Source organism: Cystoisospora suis (assembly GCF_002600585.1).
Source record: "Cystoisospora suis strain Wien I chromosome Unknown contig_260, whole genome shotgun sequence".
Classification (NCBI taxonomy): Eukaryota; Apicomplexa; class Conoidasida; order Eucoccidiorida; family Sarcocystidae; genus Cystoisospora; species Cystoisospora suis.
This window is the reverse complement of record NW_027153062.1, coordinates 1-26426: the sequence shown is the minus strand read 5'-3', so window position 1 is coordinate 26426 and position 26426 is coordinate 1. Positions and strand designations below refer to the sequence as shown.

Sequence of the window (26426 nt, the reverse complement as noted above, 5' to 3'; positions counted from 1 at the left end):
AGAGAGAGAAGAGGAAGAAGAGGAAGCTTGACTCTTACGTTTTCCTTCTCCTGCTGCCTTCCCCGTGTCGGCTGAGAGAGGGGTGTGTGACATAGCATAGAAAGACGTCTGTCTTTCAACAGAGTCTGACGGAAGAGATGAAGAGGAAGAGGAAGAAGAATCTTTCATAGATTGAAGAGGATGGGATGTGGTATTCTGGGGAGAAGAGACGTCTTGTCTATCGTTTTTCTCTCTGCTTCCTTCAGCAGGTATGCTGTTTGCCTCTTCATTTCTTACAGGGTGAGTTCTTATCAGGTCTCTTTGAGAAGATCTTCCTTCTTCTCCTGGAAATCCCGTGCCGCTTTCAGAAGAAGAGGACGGGTGAATTCCACTCGATGAATCATCCGTATTTACAGGAGGTATAGAAGAGAAAGAGAGAGCAGGAGGAGGAGCGGAGCAATGTCTTTCTTCATGCTGGAAGGAAAAGGGTGAAGAAAACGACGATAGAAGAGTATCATATTGTGAGCTGACTTCGACAGCCATGGGCTCTTCATGACGGCAATTAGAGAGAAGAGAAGAAGGAGGAGAAGAAGGAAGATTTAGAAGAAGATGACCATCATGAGGTGGGAGAGACGGCCTCCTACGTGTAGGGAAAGAATCATCATGACTTTCCCTAGGGCCCCGTTCTCTCTCAAAGAATAAGGAGAGAGAAGTAGGAGCTCGTTGTTCCCTTTGAAGATCTTCTCTCTGTTGGTGAGAAAGAGGCATCCCTTCAGGATGTGTATGGTAAAGAGATGCCGATGAGAAAGAAGATGAAAGAAGAGAAAAAAGACCATTAGATTGAGAAAAAGGATCTTCAGAGATGTCGAGATCAGAAGGTTCAGACACTGGATCGGGCCGTAAATGTCTCGAGACTGAAGAAGAAGTTTCTGATAGAGAAGGAGAAGGAGATAAAGAAACTGTTGAGAATGCTGACGACTCGACAGACGACTCAAGGTCTCCTCCACCCTCTCGCACACAACTAGGGGAGGGCGATGAAGGCGGGGAAGAGGAGGAGAAAAAAGAAGAGAGAAAGAGGAGGTTAAGAAGATCGCGTCGTCGCCTCTTTTTGATATCTCTAGCCAAACGAGACCAACGCGATGACTGCGAGGATAAAGAAGAAAAGGAAGCAAGGGAAGGGGGAGAGAGGTCGATCTGCCCCGAGAAAGAGGTGAGGTCATGGCTAGTTGCAGCATGATGACTAACTAGAATGAAAGAAGAAGAGCAAGATGAAGTAAGCTCACGATTTAAGACTTGCGGAGGTATAGACGAAGGAGACGTCGAAGATATGACTGAGGTGAGAATCTTGACACCTGTTTGTCTAGAGGATACACGAGAAGAAGAAGAACAAGATGCACCAGGGATGGTATGATCGAAGACTTCATTCTCCATCGTTCCCTGGCCGAGTATTTTTGTTTCGTCCTTTCTCCCTTCAAAAGGCGAAAAAAGAAGAAGTGAAGCTAATCGCTTTCTTCTTCTTCTAGGCTGATCTCCATCACTCATCTGAATGGTATTGAGAATGCATGAAAGGTTATTCCTCCCTGCTCTTCTCCTTAGCTCTAGCCTTCTTCTTCTTTTCGTCGCTTCCGTCTTTCTTTTGTTCTTTTGCCTACGAAGAGACTTGCCATGGTGTTTGTCATCTATAGAGAGTCTTTGAGCTGAAGAAGAAAAGGATGAAAAGGAATATGAAGAGAAAGAAGAAAAGGAAGATAAGAAGAAAAAATCTTGTCGGCCGTGTTCAAGTATGAAGGCTCTTCTTCGTAACATCGGGCTGATACAGAGACGATGCAAAACACGCAAGGTCTTCCTCTCCTTTCTCACGTGAAAAGAAAGACAATGGGTCAAAACAAGAAGAAGAAAGAAGAAAAAGAAAAAGGGACCTAGTGAGGAGAAGGAACCCAAGTGTGAGGTGAAGGGACGACTGAAGGTGAGCTATTTATTCTTCTCTTGTGTCAACTAGACGTAAAACAGAAGAGAGAGAACAACGGGAAGAAAGAAAGACGAACCAAAGTCTTTTCTACTTCACTTGGAGTTCCTTAGCTGAAAAGGAGATCTCTTCTTTTTTCTCTCCCCTTAGCAGTTCCCTTCCCTCATGGTTTCGATCTGTATAAAAAATGAAATAGGAAAGAAAAAGACTGTGCTTACTCGCCCTGATGGGAGAATGAAAGAGGGGCAGCATAGGACAGAACGCAGGACAGCGAATGGCTAGCGACCGTGCAACATAACATCGGAAATATTCTTGAAATCTCTGTATCACCTAAGGAAGTCGGTCGGCAAGGTGAAAATGCCGAGAGAATGAATAGCCCGTCCTCAGAGAAAGAACAAGGGATGGTCGGTAGATGTCTTCTTTTTTCGCCAAGTCAAAGCTGCTGTGACCGGAGATGACGGAGAAGTACAGAGGGAGAGACAAAAAGACAGGAAAGAGAAAGAAGTTACTCAGGATTGCAAAAGGGAGAGAGAAAGGGACAGGTCTTCATGAACTCGTCTAAAGAAAGCAGGGAATTTTCTTTCCGTACAAGGACAGAGGAATCGAGCAACAACACAAGAGGAAGGCGTTCCTTCCCGTGAGCTGTACGACGCTCGTCGACAAAGAAAAGAAATTCTCTCTTCTGTATCACCCTACACGCCTACAACATCTGGTCTATTGTGCTCCGGGCACCATCAGAAGAATCTGAAAAGGCGGACGCTCCGCTCAGCCCAGTCGAATGGGCAAGAAGGCTTGATACAAACGTCTCTAAAGGAGCTATTCTGCATTTACAGAGAGGGACGGGAAAACCAACAATAGTTCTCTTAGACGAGAAAGGGAAGCAGCAGAAGTTTCTCGCGATTGCGCTACTAACTGCCTGAACCCGCCACCTGCTTAAGTAGAGGGAGAAATAAAGAAAAACCAACGGAACTGTGAACGCTCAGGAAGTCGAGGAGCTCGATACTCGACGGTTATTCCTCTCATCGGAGAAGAAAGAAACCTTCAACGCCGGGCGGGCGTTTCTCTGAAGGCCTCAGTGCATGCATGCATCTGAAAAAGGGAACTAAGCAGGGAGGTCGCGGCTTCGTCCATTGTGGCAGTAGAGGGGAAAAAGAAACTCCATCATGTGCCTTGAAGAGAAACTGACTTGAAGCTTGTTAAGAGACGAAAGGAAAACTATCTTCTACCAGAAAGGGGCTGAGCGCTTTGGTTCAGAAACCTGTTAAGTTGCCTTGGTCCCATGCGCACCAAGTGTGTATACATACCTATTGGCAGGAGCCGGAGAGGGTCGGACTCGATCCCACTTGGTGATGATCGGGTGTCCGTGTGTATTGCGGAGGCGCACTAGGAACGCGAAGGGTGCCTTTGATCCATTCAATTCTAATAGACTTCGCTAAGATACTTAGTCAACCTCAGACTCTGAAGGAAAAGCAAAATGGATGGGACACCGAGACCGATAATGGAGTGAGTACTCCAGAGACTTGACTGGAAAAGTGGTTGTTGAAGTTACGGCCACAGTATGACGTCCTCTCCCAGTGGTACCCTTCTGTACTTCTCGGGAGTGACGGTTTCAATCTAAAGAGGATTCCGCTGAAGTGTCCTCGCGGCACGGATAAATTCTTTCGTTCCTGAGAAGAACGTATTGCTCTCCGACACGGAAGACCTCACTGCGGACAGGTAGGTAGTCGGGAGAGCCATGCAGTGCTTAGAATGACACTGCTCTCTCCGGGAGAAGGTCTCGGGAGACGTGCGAACGGCTGTGGACGTTTTGCGGCTATGTTGTGAACTGGAACTGGTTCTGAACCAGTCCAGCAAAGGTAAAAAGTCGCAGACAGGGGTTTTTCTTCGGTCGACATCATGAAGCCATGAAAACTGGACTGCTCCTCCTCCAGACTCGTGGACACCATTTAATCGCAGATGCTGTCTGTTTAGGCAAAACTGTCCTCTGTCGGTAATTGCAGCAAGTAGTACTCTGGAGAATCGGGACCAAACCCATCTGTCTGTGAAAAAGGCGTTAATTGTGGCATATACATATACTGCATGTCCCTTGTTTCTGGGTCTGCGAACTACTTGTTATCCCGGACACCGTTTTCAATGCCGATCTCGACTGGTGCAGAAATTCTGGCGTCCACTCCGGGGAAACTATGCCAGCTGGAAACAGAGTCCAGCAAAAAGAGAAAAGGGGGCCCCCACTCGCATTTTGCAAATGTCAACAGGCGTTGCAACTGTTTAGGAAAGCCGAAGGCGCGCTGGGCTAGAAAAGAGGTATCCTGTTAGTCTTCTCGCACCTAGTGAGATTTGCTCTGTCTCCTGTGTTAAAGCGATGGATGAGATATGCGACAGTTAGAGGGATGGGCTCTTTCGTGGGCAGGGGCTGATCTTGCGGTGGTTGCTCCGTAAAGAGCGCCGCGGTGTCCATTTTTCCCGGAGTAAGGTAAGCCAAGCAGTTATACTTTACGACAAGGCTGCGTCAGCCCGAGTGACCGAGCTACCGACGGTACTGCCCGGTAGCCTTGTCGCGGGAATCACTGTTGTGTAGGATGTCACAGACGGACTGCCCTAGATCTCCGTCACGGTCGTTGGTCCACACCTCTCATCCATCCGTGTCTGTCGTTCGGCCAGCGGTTTCCAGGTTCGATTTCGTGTACACTTTTGCCGGAGTGAAAGGCAGGGGCTTTCGCCAAATAGCTTTTCGTTTGCTTCGCTACTAGCACGCGAGCAGGCTAAACGAGACCGATCCCCTAGCTTTCTCCAAGGTGTAGAATTGACTACGGTAACGAAGCACCGGTATCGCCCTTTTCTCCGGCATCCCAGTGGAGCTCCTTAAACAAGCCAGAAGAAGCTGCACCTGACACAGTGTGTGGATGCTCGTACAAGATCGCGTGCACTCTCTTGCCGCTCTTCTTATGCGGCTCTACGTGGGCGGTGCCTTCAACAGCTTCAACCGCAAATCTTGGCGGAGTTCGAAGAATTCTTACAGCCCCGTGTGCGTACGCTGTCTACGCGCAGCAGTTTGTTGCGGCGGCCGATTTGTTTGCATGTAAGGTTGCAATGGACCGGCTCGGGGGTTCACCCTAGGGATTGTCTTTTTGCTCCCTCGATATTTCGTTAACGCTGCAGTTTTCCTCTGTTCTTAAGTCAGAGCACCCGCCCTGCTGCGTTGGTGAAAGAGCGAAGTACATTGCAGTCCATGCGAGGGAGAGTAGTCTTTTCTCAGAGTTCATCCTGTTCTGTTCGGCTAGCAGATGACGATGATGCCTCCACACTGGGATCCTGGGGCTGCTGACGGAGGTCCATCTAAGCACCGGCTGCCAAATAGGGACTTCTCGTTCTTCGATCACCTTGCTAACTTTCTTCCAGGCCCCCGGGACAACGCTGTATCAGACGGGACCAGTGTTTCACCCCCCTATGTGTCTACAGAGCAACCGGTAGCCCCGCCCTCCCGGTCACCTATCGCGCTACAGAGGCCCTGCGCCTCGCCGTCACTGCTCTCGTCCCTTCCATCACTTCTGCGAACAACCGAGTTCGCCACGACTGCTGACAGTGGCGAGAGAAACAAGCGGATAGCTGTATCGCTCTCAGCTGCTCTCAGACGTGGCCTGAAGGCTCTGGTTGCGTTCAGACCTGAGAGCGGGTCCCAGCGAAACCAGCCGCAGTCGCCAAAGGCCTCCTCTTCCTCCCAAACTCTAGGGGCGAGCCCAGGTGTGCCCTCACCGGCGGGCACGAATGAACACGGCGCAGGCAGCTACACAATTCGAAGTCCCGTGAAAGACGGAAGGTCTCGGGCAACTGCTTGGGGGTGTAGAGTACTGTATGTCATCTTTCTCTTGCTTTCTGTCGTCTTCCTCTACGTTGAGAACACTGCCTGTCGACGAGCGTTCGCAGACGGCCGAGTTTTTGAGTGTTTGCTGTGGATTTCTTTCCATGCACTTGCACTTTTCTTCTATTTTTGGGCTGGCTTTGACCCGGGGTATATCCGCAAGCCCTCTGAAAGGTACGATTTCGATCCATCTTTGGTCCGGGGCCCCCATGCGAGAATGCGGGTGAATTCTGGCTCGAAGCAGCCCGATCCAAGCACCGGAACCGCGTGTAAAAAGCGTACTCAGCCAGACAACCACACCGGCGCCCTAGAGGGGGAAGTGGTCTGCAGGTCTGTTGTGGTTCCGGCAGCTCGTGAAGTCTCGGCCAGCTTCAGAGATATGGCTTTCAGCTCTCCCGGTGTGGACCTTGCGGAGCAGGGAAGTGTGTGCAGCCCACCTCTCCAAACCCAGTCAACCATCAAAGTTCTTCCAACCGAATCAGCCCTCTCAACTGAACGGACTGCGTTCAATGGGACGCCACTCCCACAGGGGGCTCTAATTCGGCCTCCGGCCTACTCAGGACAGCCAGCTTTGACAGGTGGCCCTGAGAAAATCACCTATGACAACGGGAGGCTCTTGTTCTGCGAGCTTTGTCAGCTGGTTCAACCTCTCCGCGCACGGCACTGTAAAGCATGCAATCATTGCGTTCTTACGTTTGATCACCACTGCACGTTCTTAGGTAGGCCGGGTCACTTCCGTGACTTCCCTGCTGTGACTGCGTTCCTTGCCTTTCTTTACTCCGACAGTCTGTATGACCATGATTTCTGGTCTGCCTTCCTTCAACGACTCGGAGTCGGTCGGGCATTACAGCAATCTACGATTTCGAATAGTGAAGTTTCGGCAAAACATCGGTCGTCTTGTCCTTTCAGGCTCCTGCGTTGGCGAGTTCAACCACTGGAGATTCTATCTTTTCCTCCTCTTTCAAACAATCGTGGCCGCGTGGGACGCTGCAGTGGTACGTCTGAGGGGTGAAGTGGCCCGTAGATGCTTGAGAACGGGGTGGAAAAACGGGTTGCTCGACAGGTTGACTGCCACTCCTCGTGCCGCGGTGTCTTCGTCTTTTGACGACAGTCAGCGCCGTGTTCGTGGCACTCAGCAGAGACAACGCTTCCGCCGAAACAGAGCCGGAGTTTGTGACTGTCGGGCGCATGTTCTTAGGCGTGGGCAGCCCTGCAGAGACGCTTCGTCCTGACGGACTGGGTGGTCAGAAACTGGTTCACAGTATTCTTCTGGGTCGTGGCAACGTGCGGCGCAGTTGGGCTGGTGAGATGGTGGCACTCGGACAGATATGGCCAGCGTCAAGAAGACCAGGACAGCAGATCTCACGTTCACTGTCCAGAAGTGGCAACGCCAGGAACTCCGCGGGCACATATTGGCCCGCCGAGAAGATACGTAGACTGGTAGAAGCGTCAATGCCGCGTCCCCGTTAGTTTCACTCATGGTATGCCAGACGGCTGACACCCCGCTTTCACTATGATGCTCCGCTGTCGTGACCCTCCGGGACTCCAGCATCGCAGATGACTGCAACCTAAGTGCCCTTAAGCAGTTAGCGGTGGCCAGAATGTGGCCTAAGCACCCGTAGAACCGCTGCGCGGCGGCGGGAACGCGCCCGCTGCAACTTCCCTATTGACAGAACCTCTGCTTGAAAGGTCGCTCGTAACTTGAGTGGACCCAAGAGACAAAGACGCTGTTGCATCAAGTTCCCCGGATCTGTGTCGCCGCTATCCCGGTTGATGCTTCACACATCTCTTCTGTTGCGTGTGTTCAGGCAGGAATGCTGGCTTACCATACATACCTGATGCTTTCAAATCAGACGACATGGTCAGGGAGTCACCGTTGTACTCTCCACGTCCTCCAGAGCCTCGTAGGTAGTCGGTCCCCTGTCCCACAAGCAGTTATCTAGGTTTTTGTGAACCACTGGCTGCCACTCCAGATTCCAGCCGACGCCGTACGTCGAAAGCGGTGGTCACCGTAGCCTGGATAGTCGGTACATTCCAGCCTGCAGTGGGTTTGTTAAACCCTGGCAACACTCTCAGATAAGTCTCCTATCGTTGCTTTTTATCCACGCTGGGCGCAAAAGATATGTGTCCAGTTTTTTGACTTGCTGAGAAAGTAGTCGTCTATTCTGCGTATGGACAGGGAACACCTGCATCGACGAAAAATTCCCTATTTGAGAAACCTCCCGCCCCGAGTATTCCCGTTCAGCCGAGGTATGTTCAGTTGGCTAAGGGAACGCGTGTGATCACCTGCAGCTGTGGGGATGGCTTTGACTCGGAATATCTTCTTATAATACCTGGCGTCGCGTTGTAGCCGCTTCTGTTTGCCGCCGAGCTCAAGAAAACCAGCGCCCCTGGCAACGATCCTCCAGACTCGCACGTATGCACTCACCGCGAAGGGTCACAGAAAGTGATGCACCAGGATCTCAACACCCTAGGAGATCGGGGGCTGGACTTCGACAATGTGCGAGCCCTGCTACCGAATTCTCAGGACTAACGTGGGTACCAACAGACCAACCGTACTGAGGCCTGCTGACAGGGTACTGTCCTCGGTGCTGCGTGTAGGTCACGGGGCTCAGGGTCTCTGGGAGAATGTCAAACTATTTTTCCGCCGGAGGGGGCCCCCTGCAATGTGAGTGTAGGCAGAATTTCAAGCTTGCCGAACAGACAGAACACACTCACGTCGCTGCCGCGCAGAAGAGCTGGGTCGGACCGTCCCTTCCTGCTTTCCGGGTGTTGCCGGAAGCAGGCAACTCAGTCTGTTTTCCTCAGTTTGTAGCAGCATCCTCGTGGAGACCTGCGTCGACTTTCGTAGGCAGCACTTCCACTGCATTCTCCGCAGAGGAGTCGCCAAGGAGGGTGCTCCTGCAACAGTTGCCGGCAGCTAACTTCCGGCAGTCTATCCCGAGGGCGGGGAACTGCGAGGGAGCACAGTCGGATGGGTGTCCACGGGGTAGAAACCATGCTGGTGTTTTCGACTCTGCCAGACACCCTGTCACTATAATGCGCGAAAACGGCTCGGAGGCTGCTTGTTCGCAGGACTTGGCACATCAACTGGGTTCAGGGAGAAGAGGTTCCCTTCAACTTCTTTGACAACGACTACTACGACTGCGGGTGCTGACTATGTGCAGAAAGTTTCATGGGTTCGCTGTTCTTCCCAGTCCTTCTACTATGCGCTTCTCCTTGGGGGGGCGGGCGACGACGGAGTCCGACCCGCCTCCCTTACAGGTGTACTGGGGAGCTACGGGGCAAACGAAGGTGAAGAGAGGGGTCTATCGAAAGCACCCCCGCCGCCGGGTATCTGCTTTTCATCACCAGAAGGAGCGTGACAACGAGCTGTGTAGCAATTGTTAGTGACTAGACCGTGCCGGCCAAGCTGAGGGCTCCGGGAGGTGATGAGTTCCTCGTCGCGTCTGTTCGTTCTCCAAAAAGCGTTGCGTGGCTCCTTGGTGGGTAACCCCGCTTAGTAACACGACATAGCCCAGCCCTGAGTGTGTGGCAGGCTACAGGCTGCCACGGTGTCTTTCTGACTCGTTCTGACTTGGCACACCAAGTTGTTGCTGGGGCCCGAGCGACGTCATTGTTACAGAGTGGACGCTGCCAGGGTAGGAGGGGTTGTAGAACCGACATCTGACAAAGCTGAAGGAACGGAGGTAGAGCACGGGTTGGGCGTCACTCTGGAGGGGATGCGGACAAAAGAGCCCTTGGGAAAGTCGTGGGTGGGGGAGTTCGTTAGCGGTGCGGAATTCCGCCATCCTGTGTATGTTCGTCGGGAGAGTCGCCAAGCCCTGTCAAGTGTAGATCTGAAGCGGAAAAAGACGCGTCTCCCAGATCCAGGAAAGAATGCGGATCAGACTCGACGACATCAGAGAAGTCAAGGCCTGCTGGTCCCAAGTCATCTGTGGCGTTCCGCTGTAGCTGCATCGAGTAAAACTGGTGCATGGCCGCGTAATATTGGAGTTGTCGTCTAAGTTTTGCTTCTTGAAGTGCTAGCGCCACGTCTCCCGGCGGCAGCGGCGGTAGCGCTCTGCTTTTCTTGCCAGGCAACCGTGGCTCACACTGCTGCTGGTCGATCAGGCGTTGGGCTTCTGCACAAACGGAACCACACGGACCGTCCGCCTTCCAAAAGCAACTATTCTTGTTTTTGTAACAGTCGCGTTAGCGGGCCGGCGGAACCCGTACGACACTGATATATCATGCTGCCGTATGTAGGAAGTTTACTACACAACACTCCAGCGCTTCCGTACCTGGAATAGCAGGCTTCCCGTCAGAAGCGCTGTCCGCCCCTTTCGACCCGAAAGGCAGATCCCCTCGGGACCTACACAGTAGACTTTCATTCAGAGAGGACAAAGAATCTGCGCATCCGGACTGTTGGCCTGATGTGTCTAGCAATCCGTCAGACCGCGCAGAGTCGAGGGCGACGCCGGGCGACTTGAAGGCGGGGTTTGAAGGTTGATGTAGAACAGTTGCCGGCCTCTGATTCCGGAATTCTGTCGGCGTCGATTTACAGGGTCTGAACGTTGCTGGGTCTTGGCCCGCAGGCGCAGGCACGCATTGTTCGGTCTTAGTCGGAAGCTGGGCTGTCTCCGCTGAGATTGTCTTGCCGGGGGGGCTGGGGTTGCAGCGCAGCCCGGTGTATCGGAGTGCTTGGCGTTTCCGGGCTAGGTACGCCTGCCAATGGCTCTGAATTAGCCGTGCGGCACCAGATCGGACACGTTGCATCGTATTGAAACTGGGTTCACTGGCCGCCTGCAGCATTTCGGGAGCAGAGAGTGCCACCGTCTGGAGGTGCCTTATCACCGCCACTCGCGTTGTTGATTCATTCTCGCCACAAGGCAGCCTTCATGTGACACTTGCCTGCCTTCTCTGCGTTCGAACGAGATCCTTAATGGCTTTCATTCAGACGACAATTACTTCCCATTGTTACTCTGTGTTGGGGGTTCCTGGCATTCCCGTTCTCACCCAGGTGTGTAGGGACAAACGCTTGTCCGTGCTTTTGTGGATTGCCAAGTATTACAGCTACTGCTTGGTGTCCTGCGACGTGGTACGACCTAAAGCAGGCATGGAGCTTCAAGGGGCTATGGGTATGGGGGCTGTGATGTTGGCTATCTCTTACGTACGGAGAAGAGCGGCAGCTCGTCCTCGGAAGCGGCCTTGTCTGGGAAGCCACCACAGTCACCTGCCTTCCAACACTGCCCACCACCCTGTCTGGCAAGCCTTTTGTCAGCATCCTTGCCCGCCTCACAGTGATTACAGCTGCCAAGGCTGGTGGCCGGCAGTGACCTGGGTGCTGCACCCGACAGAACCACCGGGCTAACCGCCCTTGATTCTTCGCTTAGGTTCATATCGACGGAGTCCGCGGCAGGCGAGACCGACAGCGAGGTGCACGAACCGAACCCCGCGTAGGAATCGTTCTGGAAAGCTTGTCCCGAGGTGCTGCTTGACAGACCCACAAAACTGTTGCATCCCGTAGAGCATGCTGTTCTCCTGGACGCACTGTCGGCACCTAAAGGCGGCATAGCGACGGCACCTCCCGAGAAGCATACTCGTTTCTGAGTTGTTGCAAGAGGCGGGGTTACAGTACTCTTCAACCAGACGCACCGCGGTCCGAGACCACGATGTTACTTCAAGTGTGATGTTGCTTGCTGTTTCTGCAGCATAGGCAACCCCGAACATGCTCATACTGCGAGGTGCTCCGCTGCTACTGCGGTATCGTGCACTCAAAACTGGGACACGGGGCGATGTAGCATCAAACTGCTGTTCTGGTGGCGATATTCAGTACGCGTAGATGTGTATTTACCTCTGCGTCCCGCAGGGAGACTTGCTTTCTCAGCGTTGTCGTTAAGATCTTTTCTGTCTCCAGATGCAACGTTGTTTGCTCGGTCCGTTGCATTCTCTGCAGCGTAAGGAGGCCCTTCAGCTCCCTCGACACAGGGAGATGAACCACGTGACGCTCGGCGATCTCCCGGCTTGCCCGGAGACGAGAGCGGAAGACCTGGTGTGAACCCTCGCGGGAATTTCGCGCGTTCTCCAGAAATTTCACGGGCTGTCGCTTTGCCAGGTTCAGGGACGCAGGCACCTTCAGCAGTCTTTTCGATAGGACTCCGTATATGTTTTCCGGACACTCTATGACGTTGCTGGTTGGGTGAGCTCTGGAGAGGAGACGGCGGTACCCAAGTAGTCGGAATCACCTGGGCTGAACGGGACGAACGCTCTAACGACCTACACCGTTCTGCTCCGCCTGAGGGCGACTTGCTAATGTGAGCGCTTTCAGACGCTGCCGGCAGAAAGCACTTTTCTGCTGTTGTGCGGCGCAACAGAGCCTGCTCTCCAGGGCCGAGGGGTTTTACTCCAGCCGTAAGGGAGTCTTGATCACCCCGCCGAGGGCCGTGGCAGCAGGCCGACGGCAAGAGGTGGTCGGGCCTACGGTCTGCCTCGTCCGCCATCTCTCCGGCACCGTTGCTCAACTGAGCCCCCTTTGCCCTGTCAGCCGTACCTCGTTGTGGGCAGCAGGTTCCACAGCACTGACCGGCTGCTGGGGTCGTGAGTCCGTCGTCCGCAGTATCTGAGGTGTCGCGACATGGAGGAAGAAGTGCGCTGTCATTGGAGGCTCGATGGAAAACGGAGCGTCCCTCTGCAGCCGGGTGTGCCGGCAAGGCTAGCGGTTGCAAGTGGGGCGTAGGCGGATCCATGGGCTTCATCGTACAGAGACCCTCCGCGGCCTGTGGTGCTTGGCTTTCGGTTCCCCGGCGGTAGAGCGACAACCCGGAGTGCTCATTCGCAGGACCTTTGCTAGAAGTGAGGTCCGACAAATACACAGGCCGTTCGGGACGCCGGCCATTCATCTCATACCCCTGTTCCTCATCATCATGACACCCTGAGGGTCTCTGAGTAAAACCTGTCCCTCGGTCACCAGCTTCTGGTTTCCGAGGCCCCGCTCTGTCGACGTCCTTACCATCTGCTGTACAGGGCGGTGTGTGTCGTTTCGTATATCCTGAAGCCACTGACGAGTTCAGAGAAGCGTCTTTCTTCCCTGCCGGCGCCTCGCTGAAAAGACTATTCTCGGCTGCCCGTACGAGTTCTTCTGTAATACCTGTAGCTTCCCCGTCAGCCCTGTCCTGGGCTTCTTGCCCCCTTTCACCACTCTCTCTAGCCTGCTCCGCTAGCAGCCTGCTCACTATCCTCCGGCTGAATGAGTCAGCAAGAGAGGCCACGCTGGAATTTTCAGAGGAGGCGTATAATGCCGCCGGGTGTATTTCGTTGTCCCACAGGTGATCATCGTAGCCGAACTTCTTTGACGAGCTTTTCATCGATGCAACTTCTGAGGGGTCGGAGGGCGATGATGCACGTGAGAACGCCGAAGCATTTCCGCGTGTTCCTGGAGCGGGTCCATACCTCGGACTAGCACAGGTGTGTTTCGGTATTGTCTGATTGTTGTTATCAGTAACATTAACTTTCTCGTTGAGGCCTGATCTCGGAAGCTCTGGCATTTGCAAAGGCCTGTTAGAGGTGTTTGAGTCTAAAGAGACTCCCGTCGACTGTAGCCGTAGGGATGCACTCGTAAAAGGAGATTGGCAGCTGAGTCCAAATGGGTGTTCTTCTCGTTGCGTAGAAAAGCGGGAAGCCACTGAGAAATTGGAAGGGCTCGGAGCTTTCCTTTGCATGCGCTGCCGAAGCTCCACCACGACATCGGGAGCATACATCTCGAGGATCTGAAACAAAACTTGGCGAGTGTCCTGCTCGTTCTCCAGCTCCGTTTGCAGGGCTGTCAGGATCTGAGGACATCGAGGCGCCATACAGAATGGAGCAGTTTTGTCATTGCTGTGTTACCAAACCGTTCAAACAGGAGGACCGGCCAGCAGTGCTGAGGCTTTGCCGACGCGGCGGGACATTCAACCAGCGCGAGTCCGCCAGTAGACGAGCACGTCTTTCCCTGTAAAACCTCCCTTGTGGTTCAGCCGCCTGCAGAAGCAGGATGGACTTTCTGCACCGCACCGCCTCTCACCTGTCCTTGGCGGTTCGCTCGAGCTTCGGTTTGGGCCCTGTGCCGTCGGAGCGCCTCCATCCGTTGCACCAGGCACGCCACCTGCTGCTGGGCTTTTTCTGTCGTTCGTCGCTCCATGCCCAGTCTCTCTCTTAGGTGAGAAGCCTCGTCTTGTAGCTGGCGTATTCGTTGCTCTGTGACAAAGAGCGTTGGTCCACAGACGCTAAGCTGACAACTCTACCGACTGGCGGCATCGACCAGGGTCTACTAACACGCGTTAGCTTTGAGCAGCGAGAACCAACACTCTTGTTTGGAGAGGCAGACACTCTGCGAGAACACTCCAGTGTGAGCTTTCTCCATGTGAATACAAAGGAGATTTCGAGATCCAGCAGGAGGTGCGACCCACCTTTTGCTTTACTTGAGCAGCGCTGCTTCTCAAGCTCTCTGACTAACTCGCCACGGTTGGGGTCGGACTCCGCAGTATCAGAGCCTTCTGGAGTCTGATACTGCTGAAACAGCTGTCGTCGTGCGCTCCGTGGTGGACACGCAGCTGAACCAAGAGATTTCGCACGGCTCGAGTGTGAGGCAATCTGACAGTGGCTTCACGAGAGATGTGCCTTCTTACGCATTTTGAGCAGCCCCGTTTAGCCAACAACAACAAGGGGCTTTCTCGGAAACAGTGTCTCTAAGCTCTCGCATTGTGAGCCGCAGCTGGATGGGAAAGCAAGCTGCTCTCACCAGCTCAGTTCTAAAAACTGCCGGGAGTCCTCCGGTAAACCCGTCTACACGGGACAAGCAGACGTGGCGAAGCACTACAACGGCTGGCAGCCACACTCGCACCTACCTTTTGCGGCACTCAAGGCAGCCTGAAGTTTCGTCTTCTCTTGCTGTTCTGCTTGTAGCTGTTTTCTAATCACTGCGATTTCCTCTTGTTGACTTTTCATGCTGTCTTCAGCTTTCTCAAGCCCGGCTTTTACCTCGTCGTACTCGGTTTTGCTTACTGTGGCACTTTTCAGCTCGTTTAGTCGCTGCTCAGCGTCGCTGAGGTCGGCCTTGAGCTGCATACCACCAGGAAGCTTCACAGGTGTAGTGATCCATGGAATGTGGAGACCGCAGCGTTAGTGCTCATGCGAGGTGGCTTCGGGCAGGCGTGTGCCTGCCCGAAGCCACCTCGCATGAGGGGCTTAATTCCCAACAGCAGTGTGCAGGTCCTCTCCGATAAGGTTCGGCAACCAGAAGACTCAACTTGGAAGCGCCACAAGGCATATAAGTATATGAGCGTACCCTACCTTCTCGGTGGTCTCTTCTGCTTCTTTCAGTTTCTCGGTCACCTCTTTATTCTTGGCTTTGAACCCTGCATCACAGGAGATGCAACCCGAAGACAGGCATGCACGGGTGCAGCTTACAGTAAGGAGCACGGGTTCGTGGCTCAGGTCCTCTCGGGTCTTCTGATGGTCGTTCTCCGATCCCCTGTTTGCTGATACATATTTGCACAAGAGACACCTGTCCTTATAGGACCTATACTGAACTGTACCGTGACACTTTATGGAATTCCGGACAACTCACACCCTGCCGCTCACTCCGTAATGAAGGATGGCACGGTATTGCCAGGTCCCACGTTCTGTCAGGTAAAACCCCATGAGACGACCCATGGTTGAGTGTCACATACCTGCCGCAACACGCATAAGATTTGCGTGCTTTGACACCAGGCCTTGCAGTTTTTGCTGCAGGGCCCGAACTTGAACGGAGGCCGAGGAGTCAGTCGATGTTTTACGGGAGTCACGCTGCTGGGAGAGAGAACGAAAGTCGGGCATCGCTGGCTGGTAAGCGGAGTTCAGGTCGTTTCATGTTCTGAGTGCCCAGTACGTGAACTCTCACGCGCATGTCTGAGGTGATCACTATGACTAAGCGGTACACCCGGAAGTGAATCTCCGCAACCGCCTCCGGCAGGCAGGAGAGCGTATCTCTGCCGCCAGACTCCTAAATTGCTCGTGGCAACTGAAGTCCAACCGGCGATCTGCGACAGGTAGGCTCGCCGAATGGACAGCGACTAACCTTGGTCGCAGCCCCCGAGCTGTGGGCTGGACGTTCGAAGCAGGGCGGCGGAGAACAGTAGTTCCATCGCCTGGACAGATCTTTCTTGTCATCCTTCACCTTGCGAGAGGGAGCATTTGTGCTGCTCTGTCCAGGTGAATGCCACGCCCCTTTCGTCGACTCGGTCTCGCTGTCGCATGGCGACGTTGGATGTGAACAGTCACGGTTTCGCGTATCCGAGTTCGGCGCCGTGCGCGAAGAGGGTGCTGGATCCAGGAAATACTCGAAAAGACATCATCATACCGATTTACTGGGCTCCTCCGCCGTGGCAGACCCACGCTTCTGCAGTTTGCTTCGCCGCTAGTAGCTACGGTAGACGAAGGTACCCCGCTCTCTCTGTTCACACGCGTGGAGTCCTACTAGATTCGACAGGAAATCCGGGGAAGCAGGAGACTTGAGTTTTAACTTCGCGTTGACTGTCTGCAACTCCTATCATATCAAGACTTCCTTGCTGATTCCCATTTCTGGTTTAAGGAGGCGACACGTTAGGAGAGGGCTTGCACATTTCGCGGAACTCTTTCCCGCCCTGTCCCCTCTCTACAGTATCCTGAATCCACACAAAGCCCGCACGTTCCCCTTACTGGATGATGGGCCGTGAGATTCTGAAGCCTGCTGCGAGGTCAAAGGACAGCGAGATTTCCCGTGTTGGCGAGATCCGCTTGGGGGTCTGTTGACGCAGCTACCACCACCACCACAGACAGTCGAGCGGCCAGACCCTGAGAACGGCCTTGAGCTGGATGACTGGCCCTCGGGGACTGAAGAGCCGCTCGAAGGCGGCCGAGGGTTTTGTTGCATGCGACAGCGGCGAAGCTGCAAGGCGACAGCAGTTTACGTTGATAAAGCGTTCCATCTCACTCGCCCGGCTCAAACGGGTGGCGGCTTCTCCCCCCCCCCTCCCACCGGTCTCGAGCACGCCGAGAAATCTCACGCGTGAGGGTTTTGACGTCAGAACCACAAGGGAACAGCACAGGTGATACTTTAGGAGAGACCAGTGGCAAAGGGGTGGTACAACATCTGTTTGTCCTTGTTTTGTTCATGTATCTCGCGCCTTGCAGGGCTGTTTTTTCTCTGCTGCGTAGACGAGCCACTGTGCCTGTTTTTGTTGATAAATGCAAGGCAAAGCAACCGGAAGCCTGCCCCGCCTAGCTCGGAATGACACCGTGTAGTTTACAGGCGTCACAGGATCCCGCAGCAACTAGCGCATCTATTGTGCTGTGTCTGGTCAGCCTACGGGTAGCCCCAAGTCGAGTGGAGCACACGACCGCTGGCAACCTGAAAAATGCCTCTGTCTCTTCACCACTGCAAGACGCAGTGCCGCGCGACTAACTACTGCTAATGTTTTTGAGCTCCACGAAAAAAGCTTCCAAAAACTCACAAGCCTCGGATTCCGGTGCTGTAACATATCAGCTAAGGCCGTTTCAAAGTCGATCGCCTCTTTTGGACCCTGGGAAATCTTCATCTTAAGGGTGCCTCTAGGCTGGTTTTCTTAGGTCCGTGCTTCCTTGCTAGAAAAGTAGCAGCCAAACCAAGCCCACAATTAACGAGTTGTTGCGGGCATTCCGTTCGACTGACCTTGGCCGTACAACACATAGTTCCAAACTACCGCAGAAATCCTTACCAGGTCGTTACGTAGCAGCTTCAAATGCCGCGCAAGTTCCGCGGAGCTGGTCGATCCTCCTCCATGGCGTTCAACCCCTCCGAACATCGTGGCAAGCAATGCTTGTCAGTCGTTTATCCTTTACTTTTTCGCGGCGATTATAGATCCCGGGGCAGGAGAAAATCAGAAACATCTCTCCGAGCCGTACTTCGACTCGCGCGAAGTTATTCAAGCAAGCTTCCCATTCGTTTTCCTCTGGACAGCGACGGCCTTTCGTAGAATACATGCCGCTTTTGCTGGCGTTAGCCCGGGGTATGGTTAGGATTGCGGAGAACGCGCCAGCTAAAGCAATCGCCAAAGAGTGGATGAGTCTCCGGATCTCTGATCTTGATCCGCGCTAATCAGCTAACAACGGCAGCATGATGACGCCGGGTTGTTCCACGCCGCCTGCCTCGCCGCTTCCAGACCTATTGAGTTAGTCAGCAAGTTGCTTGTGAGGATGAAAGAAAGCCAGGCTCGGGAGGAGACACTCTGCATATCGAACTCATTACATCGAGATGTGACTGTTACTAAACAACCATGACGATCGTCAAGAACGTAACACAGCGCTGAGCCTGAGGACCGGAGTCCGCTCACCCGTAGAGTCGGGGGGAGTACCTGCTCCTCTTCACTCTTTCTTCAACGGTCAAAGCAGAGACACACGAGAGAAAGCTAATCTTGTCATAGCTTAGTTGAAGGCAAAAGATCGAGGGTCGCCGTAGTCTACAATCTACCAAGAGGCCTCTGGCGACAGTGCGGCCATAGTGAGGCCATCCCGGACGACAGGACGAAGACAGCGGAAGCAACACCAGTTTCTCAACTCTTGATCTCTTGAAGCCTCTGAGGTTGGTAAACTTCTTTCCTGGGCGTTCTACCGTGCGGCACTGAAGGGATTTTGACACCGTTAGCCAGGCAGTGCCCCTGGCATGTTTGGGCTGAGTCCCTTGCGATGAGTTTCGCCGTGACCAATGGTGGGGGTACAGTGAAGCACAGAAATCCGGTTTTTCGTGATACCACAAACCGGGGCGCTTCGTCCGCTATTGTTCGTGCTTTGCATGCACAGCGTACAGATGCAGCCGCAACTTTCACAAGTGTAGTCCGGGAAGAAACTAAACTTTCAGAATCGATGGTTGACCAAGAGCCATTAGAAGCAAGTTGATTTTTCAGTTTCCGATAGTCGAATTGACTCCGTATTTTGACGCGAGACCAGTCAGCTACACTCGAGGCGAGTCATTTCAAACCGACGTCGAGAGTGACCGAAATAAGGGCAGCAAGATCGAGATCGATTGCGACTCACCTACCTTTCTCTTCCCTAGCGGCCACCCCCACATGCTTTTTCTTATCTTGTGTAGATGCCCCTCTAAAGAGAAGATGGAAGTCTACTCGCTTCGGTTTCTTCTTTTCTGTTTGGTCTAGTTCTCCTTGTGGACTCAATGAACCATGGGAATCTAGTTCTCTAGATGTGTTCGGCTGGGAGCTACCGACACCGCACTCACTCAGTCGTTCTCCCATCGAGTGTACACACGCTGCAGACTCTACATGGGGAGAGAAGGGTAGCGTGCCTGACTGTCCTTCCTTGGTCCCCGTCGTCTTTCTGGAAATCCCCTCTTTTCTCGCTTCACTGGAGTGGAGAGTCGACGACCATCGTGAAATATGTTTTCTGCAACTCTCCCTCTCACACTGCTTTCCAGAGAAAGTTTCCGAGAACCGACGGCATCGACGCTCTATTACGATACCATGTTTCTCTGCCGCTCTCTCCCCTGTCCTCGCGTAGCTTCGGCTCGGGTTAGTGTTTTGTTTGAATCCGATGTTTCTCCAGAAATTACATACCAGCAACTGCCAAGATGGCTCGATGGCTACTAGCGAGAGTGCTGCATGTACACTTGGATGTTCGTTACTTCTGCCCTAAGCTAGGTCGATCTCACTTCTGCTTCTCAGCCATTCGTCAAGGAACTCCCTGACGTCGTTTCATTTCACTACTATTACTTCGACTTTACACCTTCTGAGTAATAAATTACCTCTCCCAAGCTCTTTGTACATTTTTCCATCTTCTATCTGTCTTAATCTCTTGGCTCACTCTCCTTATCTCCCCTTTCTTGACTTCTATCTTACGCCTCTCTCTTGCTTTTTTCTTACTCCGCTCTATCTTCTTTGGTCTTCTACCTTTTCGTCACCTTCCACTTTCATGCTGTCGCAAAACACATCGTTGCTCCTTTTCTTTCTCTCTCAAAAGAAGGAAGGAAAATGGCTCAAGTGCCGTGGGAGAGGGTCTCTCAGAGACCTGTCACCGATGAAGAAGCTTCCACGCTTCTACGTCGATGCTTATCCAATCTACGTCGGTGCTCATCTCGTAGCTTGTTATCCTCTTCTAAAGATATCGGATTTGGCGCAGATGAAGCGTTAGTTCAACAAAGTGAAATTGTGAGGCAACTAACAGCTGTCGCGGCTTCAATGATAGCTAATGGGAATCACTCTCAAAAGCTTCTCTCTTCTAAAGGATTTCAACAGCCTTCATCCAAGGTGAATCAAGATGAAGATCTTCTACGTAAAAGTGTCTTTCATGTTGTCACTGCAAGGTAAGGATCGAAACACTCTGAAACGGTACGCCCCCGGAGACTCTCTCTCTCTCTTCATGTATAAATATATACGTATATGTATCAGTACATAGACGTGTATACGTATACATATGTATGATGTATCTCTCCCTCTCTCTTCATATATATAGATATATAGGGTGTGTGCTCACGTGTTTTAATATGACATGCACGTATCTGTAGGTACCTCTGTGTGTGTGTGTGTCTCTCTCTCTATATATATATGCAGGGACAAGTGAGGAGTGTATCTCTGAGAACGTTTCAGATAGGAAGAAGGAAGGAAGGGGAGAAGTCACATCTATCCGTAACTGTTACCTATGTACCTATGCATGTATCTGTTGATCAGGTGTTTTCTCTTTGACATCGCATCTAGACGTCTCTCTCTGACCGCATCTGTCCTCTCTCTCCCTGCCTATCTCTAGTCCTGGTGTCTGTCGTTAGTCTGGGTTTAATCTGTCTGTTTATTTCTATCTATCTATCTTCAATCTATCTATCTATCTCGGCAGTACACACAGCACAACATATGAGCTTGGTATACTTTTCTAACGATCTATCTTTAGTCTATGGATCTATGTTCTATCTATCCATCTTCAATCTATCTATGTTCAGTGCATCGGTGTGCCAGCTATGTATCTCGTCTCTTTTTCTTTCAGTGAATGTCCGTCCCTCCTCCTCCGGCTGTTTTTGTTTCTTTATCGATTACAAGATAAGAAACTGTCCTTTCTTTCTTCTTTTCTTTTCCCCTTCTTTTGTTTCTTTCTATGTAGAGGAATGGTTCAGCTTCTACCTCGTCATTTGAATAATATACGTCTTGGCATGTATCTCTTTCTCCTTAACTTTCTTCTCAAGTAAGAACTTACATATATGCATATATACATCCATGAGTATACTTATATATGTACTTCATTCTCACTTCGTGTACACCTCTCCGGCCTCTGTATTTCTTCTTGTTTTCTTCTTTCCTTCTGCTCTAGAGAAGATGTACCATACTGAGAGTGGTAAAGAAAGGCAGCAAGCTGTTTCATCTCCGTTCAGGGGAAGGAGCACGTAGAAAAGGCAAACCTTGGGTAGAAGAAGATCTTCATAATACGTGGGGCTTCCGCATTATCTCTATATATATCTACATGTATACTTCTTCGTACATGTCGCATGTATGTGTACCTACTAAAGGTGCATGCATGGTGTATATGCATGTGACATATGTACATATATACACCATATACATTTATATACATCTCATTACTATTTCCACCGAGATATGTTGTCGAATCCTTTCTTACCTTACGTATCTCATTCGCTGTCTCTTTCTCCTCCCACTCCTCATCTTTTCCTTCCCCTTTCTGTGTTTGTCTCTTCCGCCTTCTTTGTTTTCTTCTTGATAGGTATCTTCCTGAATTGAATGGGGTCTGGCTAAGTTTCCATAGGATCAAAATTCTTCAGCCGAGGAGCTACCAGGGCTCTCACCTATCTCACTGTAGCAACCGTATGGGCAGCAGCAGTCTAGGCTATATGATACCTGATACAAATACAGGAGGAGGCGTCATGCTGCTCCAGGTCGAGATCGAATGTCTTGTATTCAAACCAAGGACGAATGCTATGCTAAGTGAGCTCTGTTCTCTCTTCTCTTCATTCTCGTCTCTTTCTTCTCTTGTTCGTTCTTTCTCTTTCTCCTTTTGTTTCTTCTTCTGTCTCTTCTCTTTTCCTCTTCTTTTCATCTTGTTTTTCTTCTTTTTTCTTTCTGAATTCACGGAGACTCACAGAGGAAGCTAGAGAGAAGTGAAGAGGCATAGATAGAGAGATCACAGATAGGTAGGTAGGTAGATCTAAGACAGGTAGGTAGATAGATTAAAGATAGATAGCTAGAACGGTACAGAGGTATCTAGAGAGGGAGAGAAAAGAAGAGAAAGAAAGAGGATGTTGTTTGTCTTTCTGTCCGTTAGATGCCCATCCATTAGATAAATGATACAGGTCTCTCTCACATACAGAGATCAGACGTACATAGGTAGGTAAATATATTCAGAACAGATAGATGGAAGGCAGCTAGATAAAAGATCGACTAAAGATAGATAGATAGATCGGCTGAAGACAGAATAGGGGTTAAACTCCTCTCTGACGTCTACCTTGTCCCATCAGTAAGAAAACATTCCTATCTCTCTTTCTTTTATCTAGTAGTTGTCTCTCCATCTATCTCTATCTTCTTATCTGTCGGTTTTTCTCCTTATATGTCGTTTTCTTTCTTTACTGTTTTCTATCTCTCTGCGTACATTTCTCGATGGGGATCATAACCTTAAAGCAGAGGTCCCTGTACGCCCGTTTCGCCTTGCTCTCTCTGTCAGTGTCTCCCCTATCTTCATTTGTACGTGCAAGCATCCCCCCCATCTGTCTTTCTTGCTCTCTTTCAGTTTGTCTTTCTCTTTTTACGTGTGTGTATCTATTTTTGCACTATGTATGTGTGCTTTTTCTTTCTTCTGTCTTTTCTTTGCTGTTGATTAGTTGGGAAGGTTCAGACCGTCCGTCCCACTCACATTCGTTTGCTATGGCTAGGAATTTTCAGTGGAGTTATTCCTAAGCACCACTTCATGCGCTTCTATGAATACGATAAGGTAAGCAACAAGTCTCTGTAAAAAGAATAGCACCCCCGTCCCAACACAGCTATAGAGAGGCATATACACACACATGTTCTCATCGATATATAAAGAAAGCTCTCCACATGTATGCATATCTATATATATGGAGAGAGAGAGAGTGTCCAACCGTATCAGTTAGTCAGTCGATCAATCTCTCAATTGAGCTCCCTATCTCTGTATATTTCTATCTGTGTGCAAGCAGATGTATATGTGCCTATAGTGTATGTGATGTATGGCGTGCACTGGTGATGGAGAACGAACTTGGTCTTTGCTTCGTAGGGAGATGCACAGGAGACGCCTGTTTCTTCCTGTGCGGAGATGTAGGCTGATCAGGTATTAGGAAGCTGTAGGGGGTATACATGAATATAGAGAAACCAATCTAAAGTCACACACCCCTGCATACCTATACATACATACATACTCATACATACACGTTTACACGTAGTACGTATTCATACATATTCATACATACATATTCATACACACACAGCTGTCGACCCCGCTTGGTTGAGATTTACCCTGTCTCGTCAGTCGTTTCTGTCTCTTCTCAGTCTTTACCTCTCTACATATGTATGTGCTTCCTGTCTTGTTTCTCTGAAGATTCTTCTCTGGAAAAACCAAGAAAGACCTTTCAAGATGGATATCTATTACCCATGAGATCATGAAGATGAAGAGAAAAATGTAGTAATAAAGCCTCTCTTCTTAGGCGACTTTTTCGAGGCAGTAGAAGAGGAACTGAAAGGCAGTCGACCGGTTCTTCTTTGATACAAGAGGAAAGAAGGCGGCTTCAGATTCTATGTCTGTTAGGTATACGCAGATGCATATGTAAGTATATGACCTATCTGTCGTGTGTCCCGATTAGTGAGAGATTTCTGTGTGTATCTTTTTTCTTTTCTTCTTTTTTTTTGTTGCTTTCTTAGACATCGAAGAAGTTCATACATAAGGATGGGGGGAGAGGAATCGATTCAGGAGATCTCCTCTGCTTTCAGCTTCTCAGGTAGACAGCATAAATACACTTGTATACATACCCTTTTCTCTGTCTCTCTCTATATATGTATGTGAACCTATGCACACCTCACTAAGCATATCTTCTTCGTCTTCTTCGCTTTTTCCTTTTACTTTTCCTCTTCTTTTTCTTAGAAGAACAAAATAACTGTCTTGGTGGGATCTTCCTCTTTAGTCAGAATGGTGCTTATACACGTAGTACTGAGGATGATAGGATACACTCTTTACTCCATACTTCTTCCCTCCTCTCACTCTTCTTCTTCTTCCTCTTCTTCTTGAAACCTCCAAATGCTGGAACCCATCTGTCACTCTCTCTATGTACATATCGTTCTTTTCATTTTCTCTGTCTGTGTTTCAAGTGAACTTCTTCGCTTCGGCAGAAATCGAGACTGTCAGTTTCTTTCCTAGTGCTATTGTGAAAGAAGAGTATACGAATATACACACGAGGCAGTGCGTGCGTATCTACTCCCCTGTATCGTCTCTGTATATACATACTTAGAAAGAGACAGCGACAGAGGGAAGCACATACTCAACTCTACCTCTGTACATGATATCCCCATGCGCGCATACATCTGTGCGACAACCTCTCTCTGATATACTAGATAGATAGATAGATTAAAGATAGGTAGATAGATCAAAGATAGATAGATTAATGATAGACTAAAGATAGATAGATAGATCAAAATAGATAGCTAGGTTAAAGACAGGTACGCTAAAGATAGACAGATGGAGTCAACATAGGTGAATGAAAGATAGACAGGTCGTATATTGTCATTGTATTCCTCCGTGCAAAGGTATTCGTTCGGTTATGGATTTAGCTCTTTCTATCTCTTTTGATCTCTTCTTCTGTCTCTTTCTGTTTTGTTGTCTTTCTTTTCTTAGGACATCTCCGAGTACCTCGGGAGATTTACTATTGAGTTTAGAGGGCAGCCTAGATTCGAGCTACAGTGGTGTAGTAGACCTACCAACTGTAAAAAGATTCTCAACGGAGGAGGAAGACGGAGCAGAAGAAGAAAAGAAGAAAAAGAAGAAAGTCAGTATTCATCATAGTACTAACGAGTCTATCAAAAGTAAGAGTGATATGAATGAAGAGAATGGAGACCTTTTAAAACCTTCTTCTCAGGAAGGGGACAGCGGAGGTAGGGACATAAAGAAGAAGAAGAAAAAGATGTCTGCAGGAGAAGAAATTCAGAAACTGACTGATACGTCAGAAAGGAAAGGCAAAAGAGAAGAAGAAAAGGATGACGACGATGAAGAAGAGGAAGAAGAACGAGGAGGCTTAGAAGAGAGAAAAAAGAAGAAAAGAAAAGAGCTAAAGAATTCGGTGATGCATGCGTCCTCTTCATCTACTTCTCTGACTCATAGAAAGACTTCTTACAGTAAGAATGAAGAGGGAGAACAGGAACAAGAAGATAGTGGGACAACTTTTTCTCCGTCTTTCTCTTTCTTAAAGCGAGATCAAGAAGAAGAAGAAGAGAGACTTGCTTCTCACACTGAGGGTGTTCATAAGAAAGGAGTCAAGCACAAACAGAAGAAAGAAAAGAAAAGTAAACATTCATCTGTCGATTGCCATGAAGATGACGAGGATTCGAGATCTTCTTCAACTCATGTGAAAGAGGAAGAAGATGGAGAGATGATTGAGGAAGAAATGAAAAAGAAGAAAAAGAAGAAAAGGAGAGAAGAAGAAGAAGAGACTGAAGAGATAGAAGAAAAAGAAGAAATAGAAAAGAATGTGAAGAAGAAGAAGAAAAAAAAGAACAAAGGAGACGAGGATGATGAATGAGTAGTAGTAGTAGTAGTCCAAGCTCTTGTACTCATATCGAAAGTCGAAAGTGTTTCTCTCTCACGCTTTCTTTCTTTCTTTTTATGTTTCTTATATGGCGCAAGGAAGAGTATCTTTCTTTCTTTCTGTTTCTTTTTTCTCTTGTCTATTGATTTGTTTTACCTCTTTCTTATCACTTTCTTTCGTTTTTTCTTTTCATCGTCTTCTCTCTCTCTTTGCTTTCCTTCTTTCTTCCAGTGATTACGAGTGACGATCACGATGATGAAGAAGAGACTGAAAAATGTCGAGTGGTGTATAGACACCTCATCATGATCGGAGTGAAGAAACTAGTACACGTGTAGGCCATCGTTTGTCGAAAGAGACAAGATTTCTTCCTCGTCTCAACTCAAGACACGTGGAACGAAAAGCTCAGATCTCTTCTGTTTCCTTCGTGTAGCTGTCTCTCTCTCCCTCTCACGAAACTTCGTATGAGGACGGTAACACCCACCTATGGAGTGACGTACATCATCCCCAAAGAAGAGAGAAAAGTCAAGAAGTTAACTCATTCACTTGTGATAACATATATATGGGTATATATCTATATATATATGAGAGAGAGAGAGAATTGTATGCAAACAGAATAGAAGATACGGAGGGTATAAAAAGGACAGGCACTCGAGAGGAAAGAAAAAGAAGCGAAGACTCTTTCTCTCTCTTCTTCTCGCCCTAAACATCACCGCACAACACCCATACCTTCTACCACATGGATCCATATACAGTACTCTCTCCTATACCTCTGTGTCGGACCCTCTCTTATGAATCTATGTCCAGTTGTCTTACTTTGCTTCAAAAGAAAACAGAGGTCTATCGTGTCTTTGATAAGG

The 26426-nt window shown here is 50.0% G+C and overlaps 3 protein-coding genes across 3 annotated transcripts; 2 read left to right on the top strand and 1 right to left on the bottom strand.

Moving 5' to 3' along the window:
- On the bottom strand, nucleotides 1-2910 carry CSUI_000664 (uncharacterized protein; the record flags this gene model as incomplete). The annotated part of the gene is made up of 1 exon (XM_068060895.1): nucleotides 1-2910. A coding segment is annotated over exon 1 (1785 nt), but the record flags the coding sequence as incomplete, so codon positions are not given.
- A 2319-nt stretch (nucleotides 2911-5229) lies between these two features.
- Nucleotides 5230-9169, top strand: CSUI_000663 (uncharacterized protein; the record flags this gene model as incomplete). The annotated part of the gene is made up of 3 exons (XM_068060894.1): nucleotides 5230-5686; nucleotides 7613-7708; nucleotides 8880-9169. 3 exons carry the CDS (start codon nucleotides 5230-5232, stop codon nucleotides 9167-9169), a joined length of 843 nt encoding a protein of 280 aa, XP_067927130.1.
- A 9584-nt stretch (nucleotides 9170-18753) lies between these two features.
- On the top strand, nucleotides 18754-25896 carry CSUI_000662 (dna-directed rna polymerase i rpa43). Its single transcript, XM_068060893.1, has 6 exons — nucleotides 18754-20130; nucleotides 20916-20996; nucleotides 21531-21751; nucleotides 22642-22751; nucleotides 23696-23772; nucleotides 24663-25896. Exons 1-6 carry the CDS (start codon nucleotides 19799-19801, stop codon nucleotides 25561-25563), a joined length of 1722 nt encoding a protein of 573 aa, XP_067927129.1. The 5' UTR covers nucleotides 18754-19798; the 3' UTR covers nucleotides 25564-25896.
- The last annotated feature ends 530 nt before the right edge of the window (nucleotides 25897-26426 follow it).

What these genes read in the sequence shown, in the direction of transcription:
- CSUI_000662 (XM_068060893.1), top strand. Translation starts at nt 19,799, where the DNA reads ATGGCTCAAGTGCCGTGGGAGAGGGTCTCTCAGAGACCTGTCACCGAT. An exon ending in TTTCATGTTGTCACTGCAAG is followed by an intron (nt 20,131 to 20,915) that starts GTAAGGATCGAA and finishes CTTTCTATGTAG; the next exon opens with AGGAATGGTTCAGCTTCTAC. An exon ending in CTCTGCTTTCAGCTTCTCAG is followed by an intron (nt 23,773 to 24,662) that starts GTAGACAGCATA and finishes TTCTTTTCTTAG; the next exon opens with GACATCTCCGAGTACCTCGG.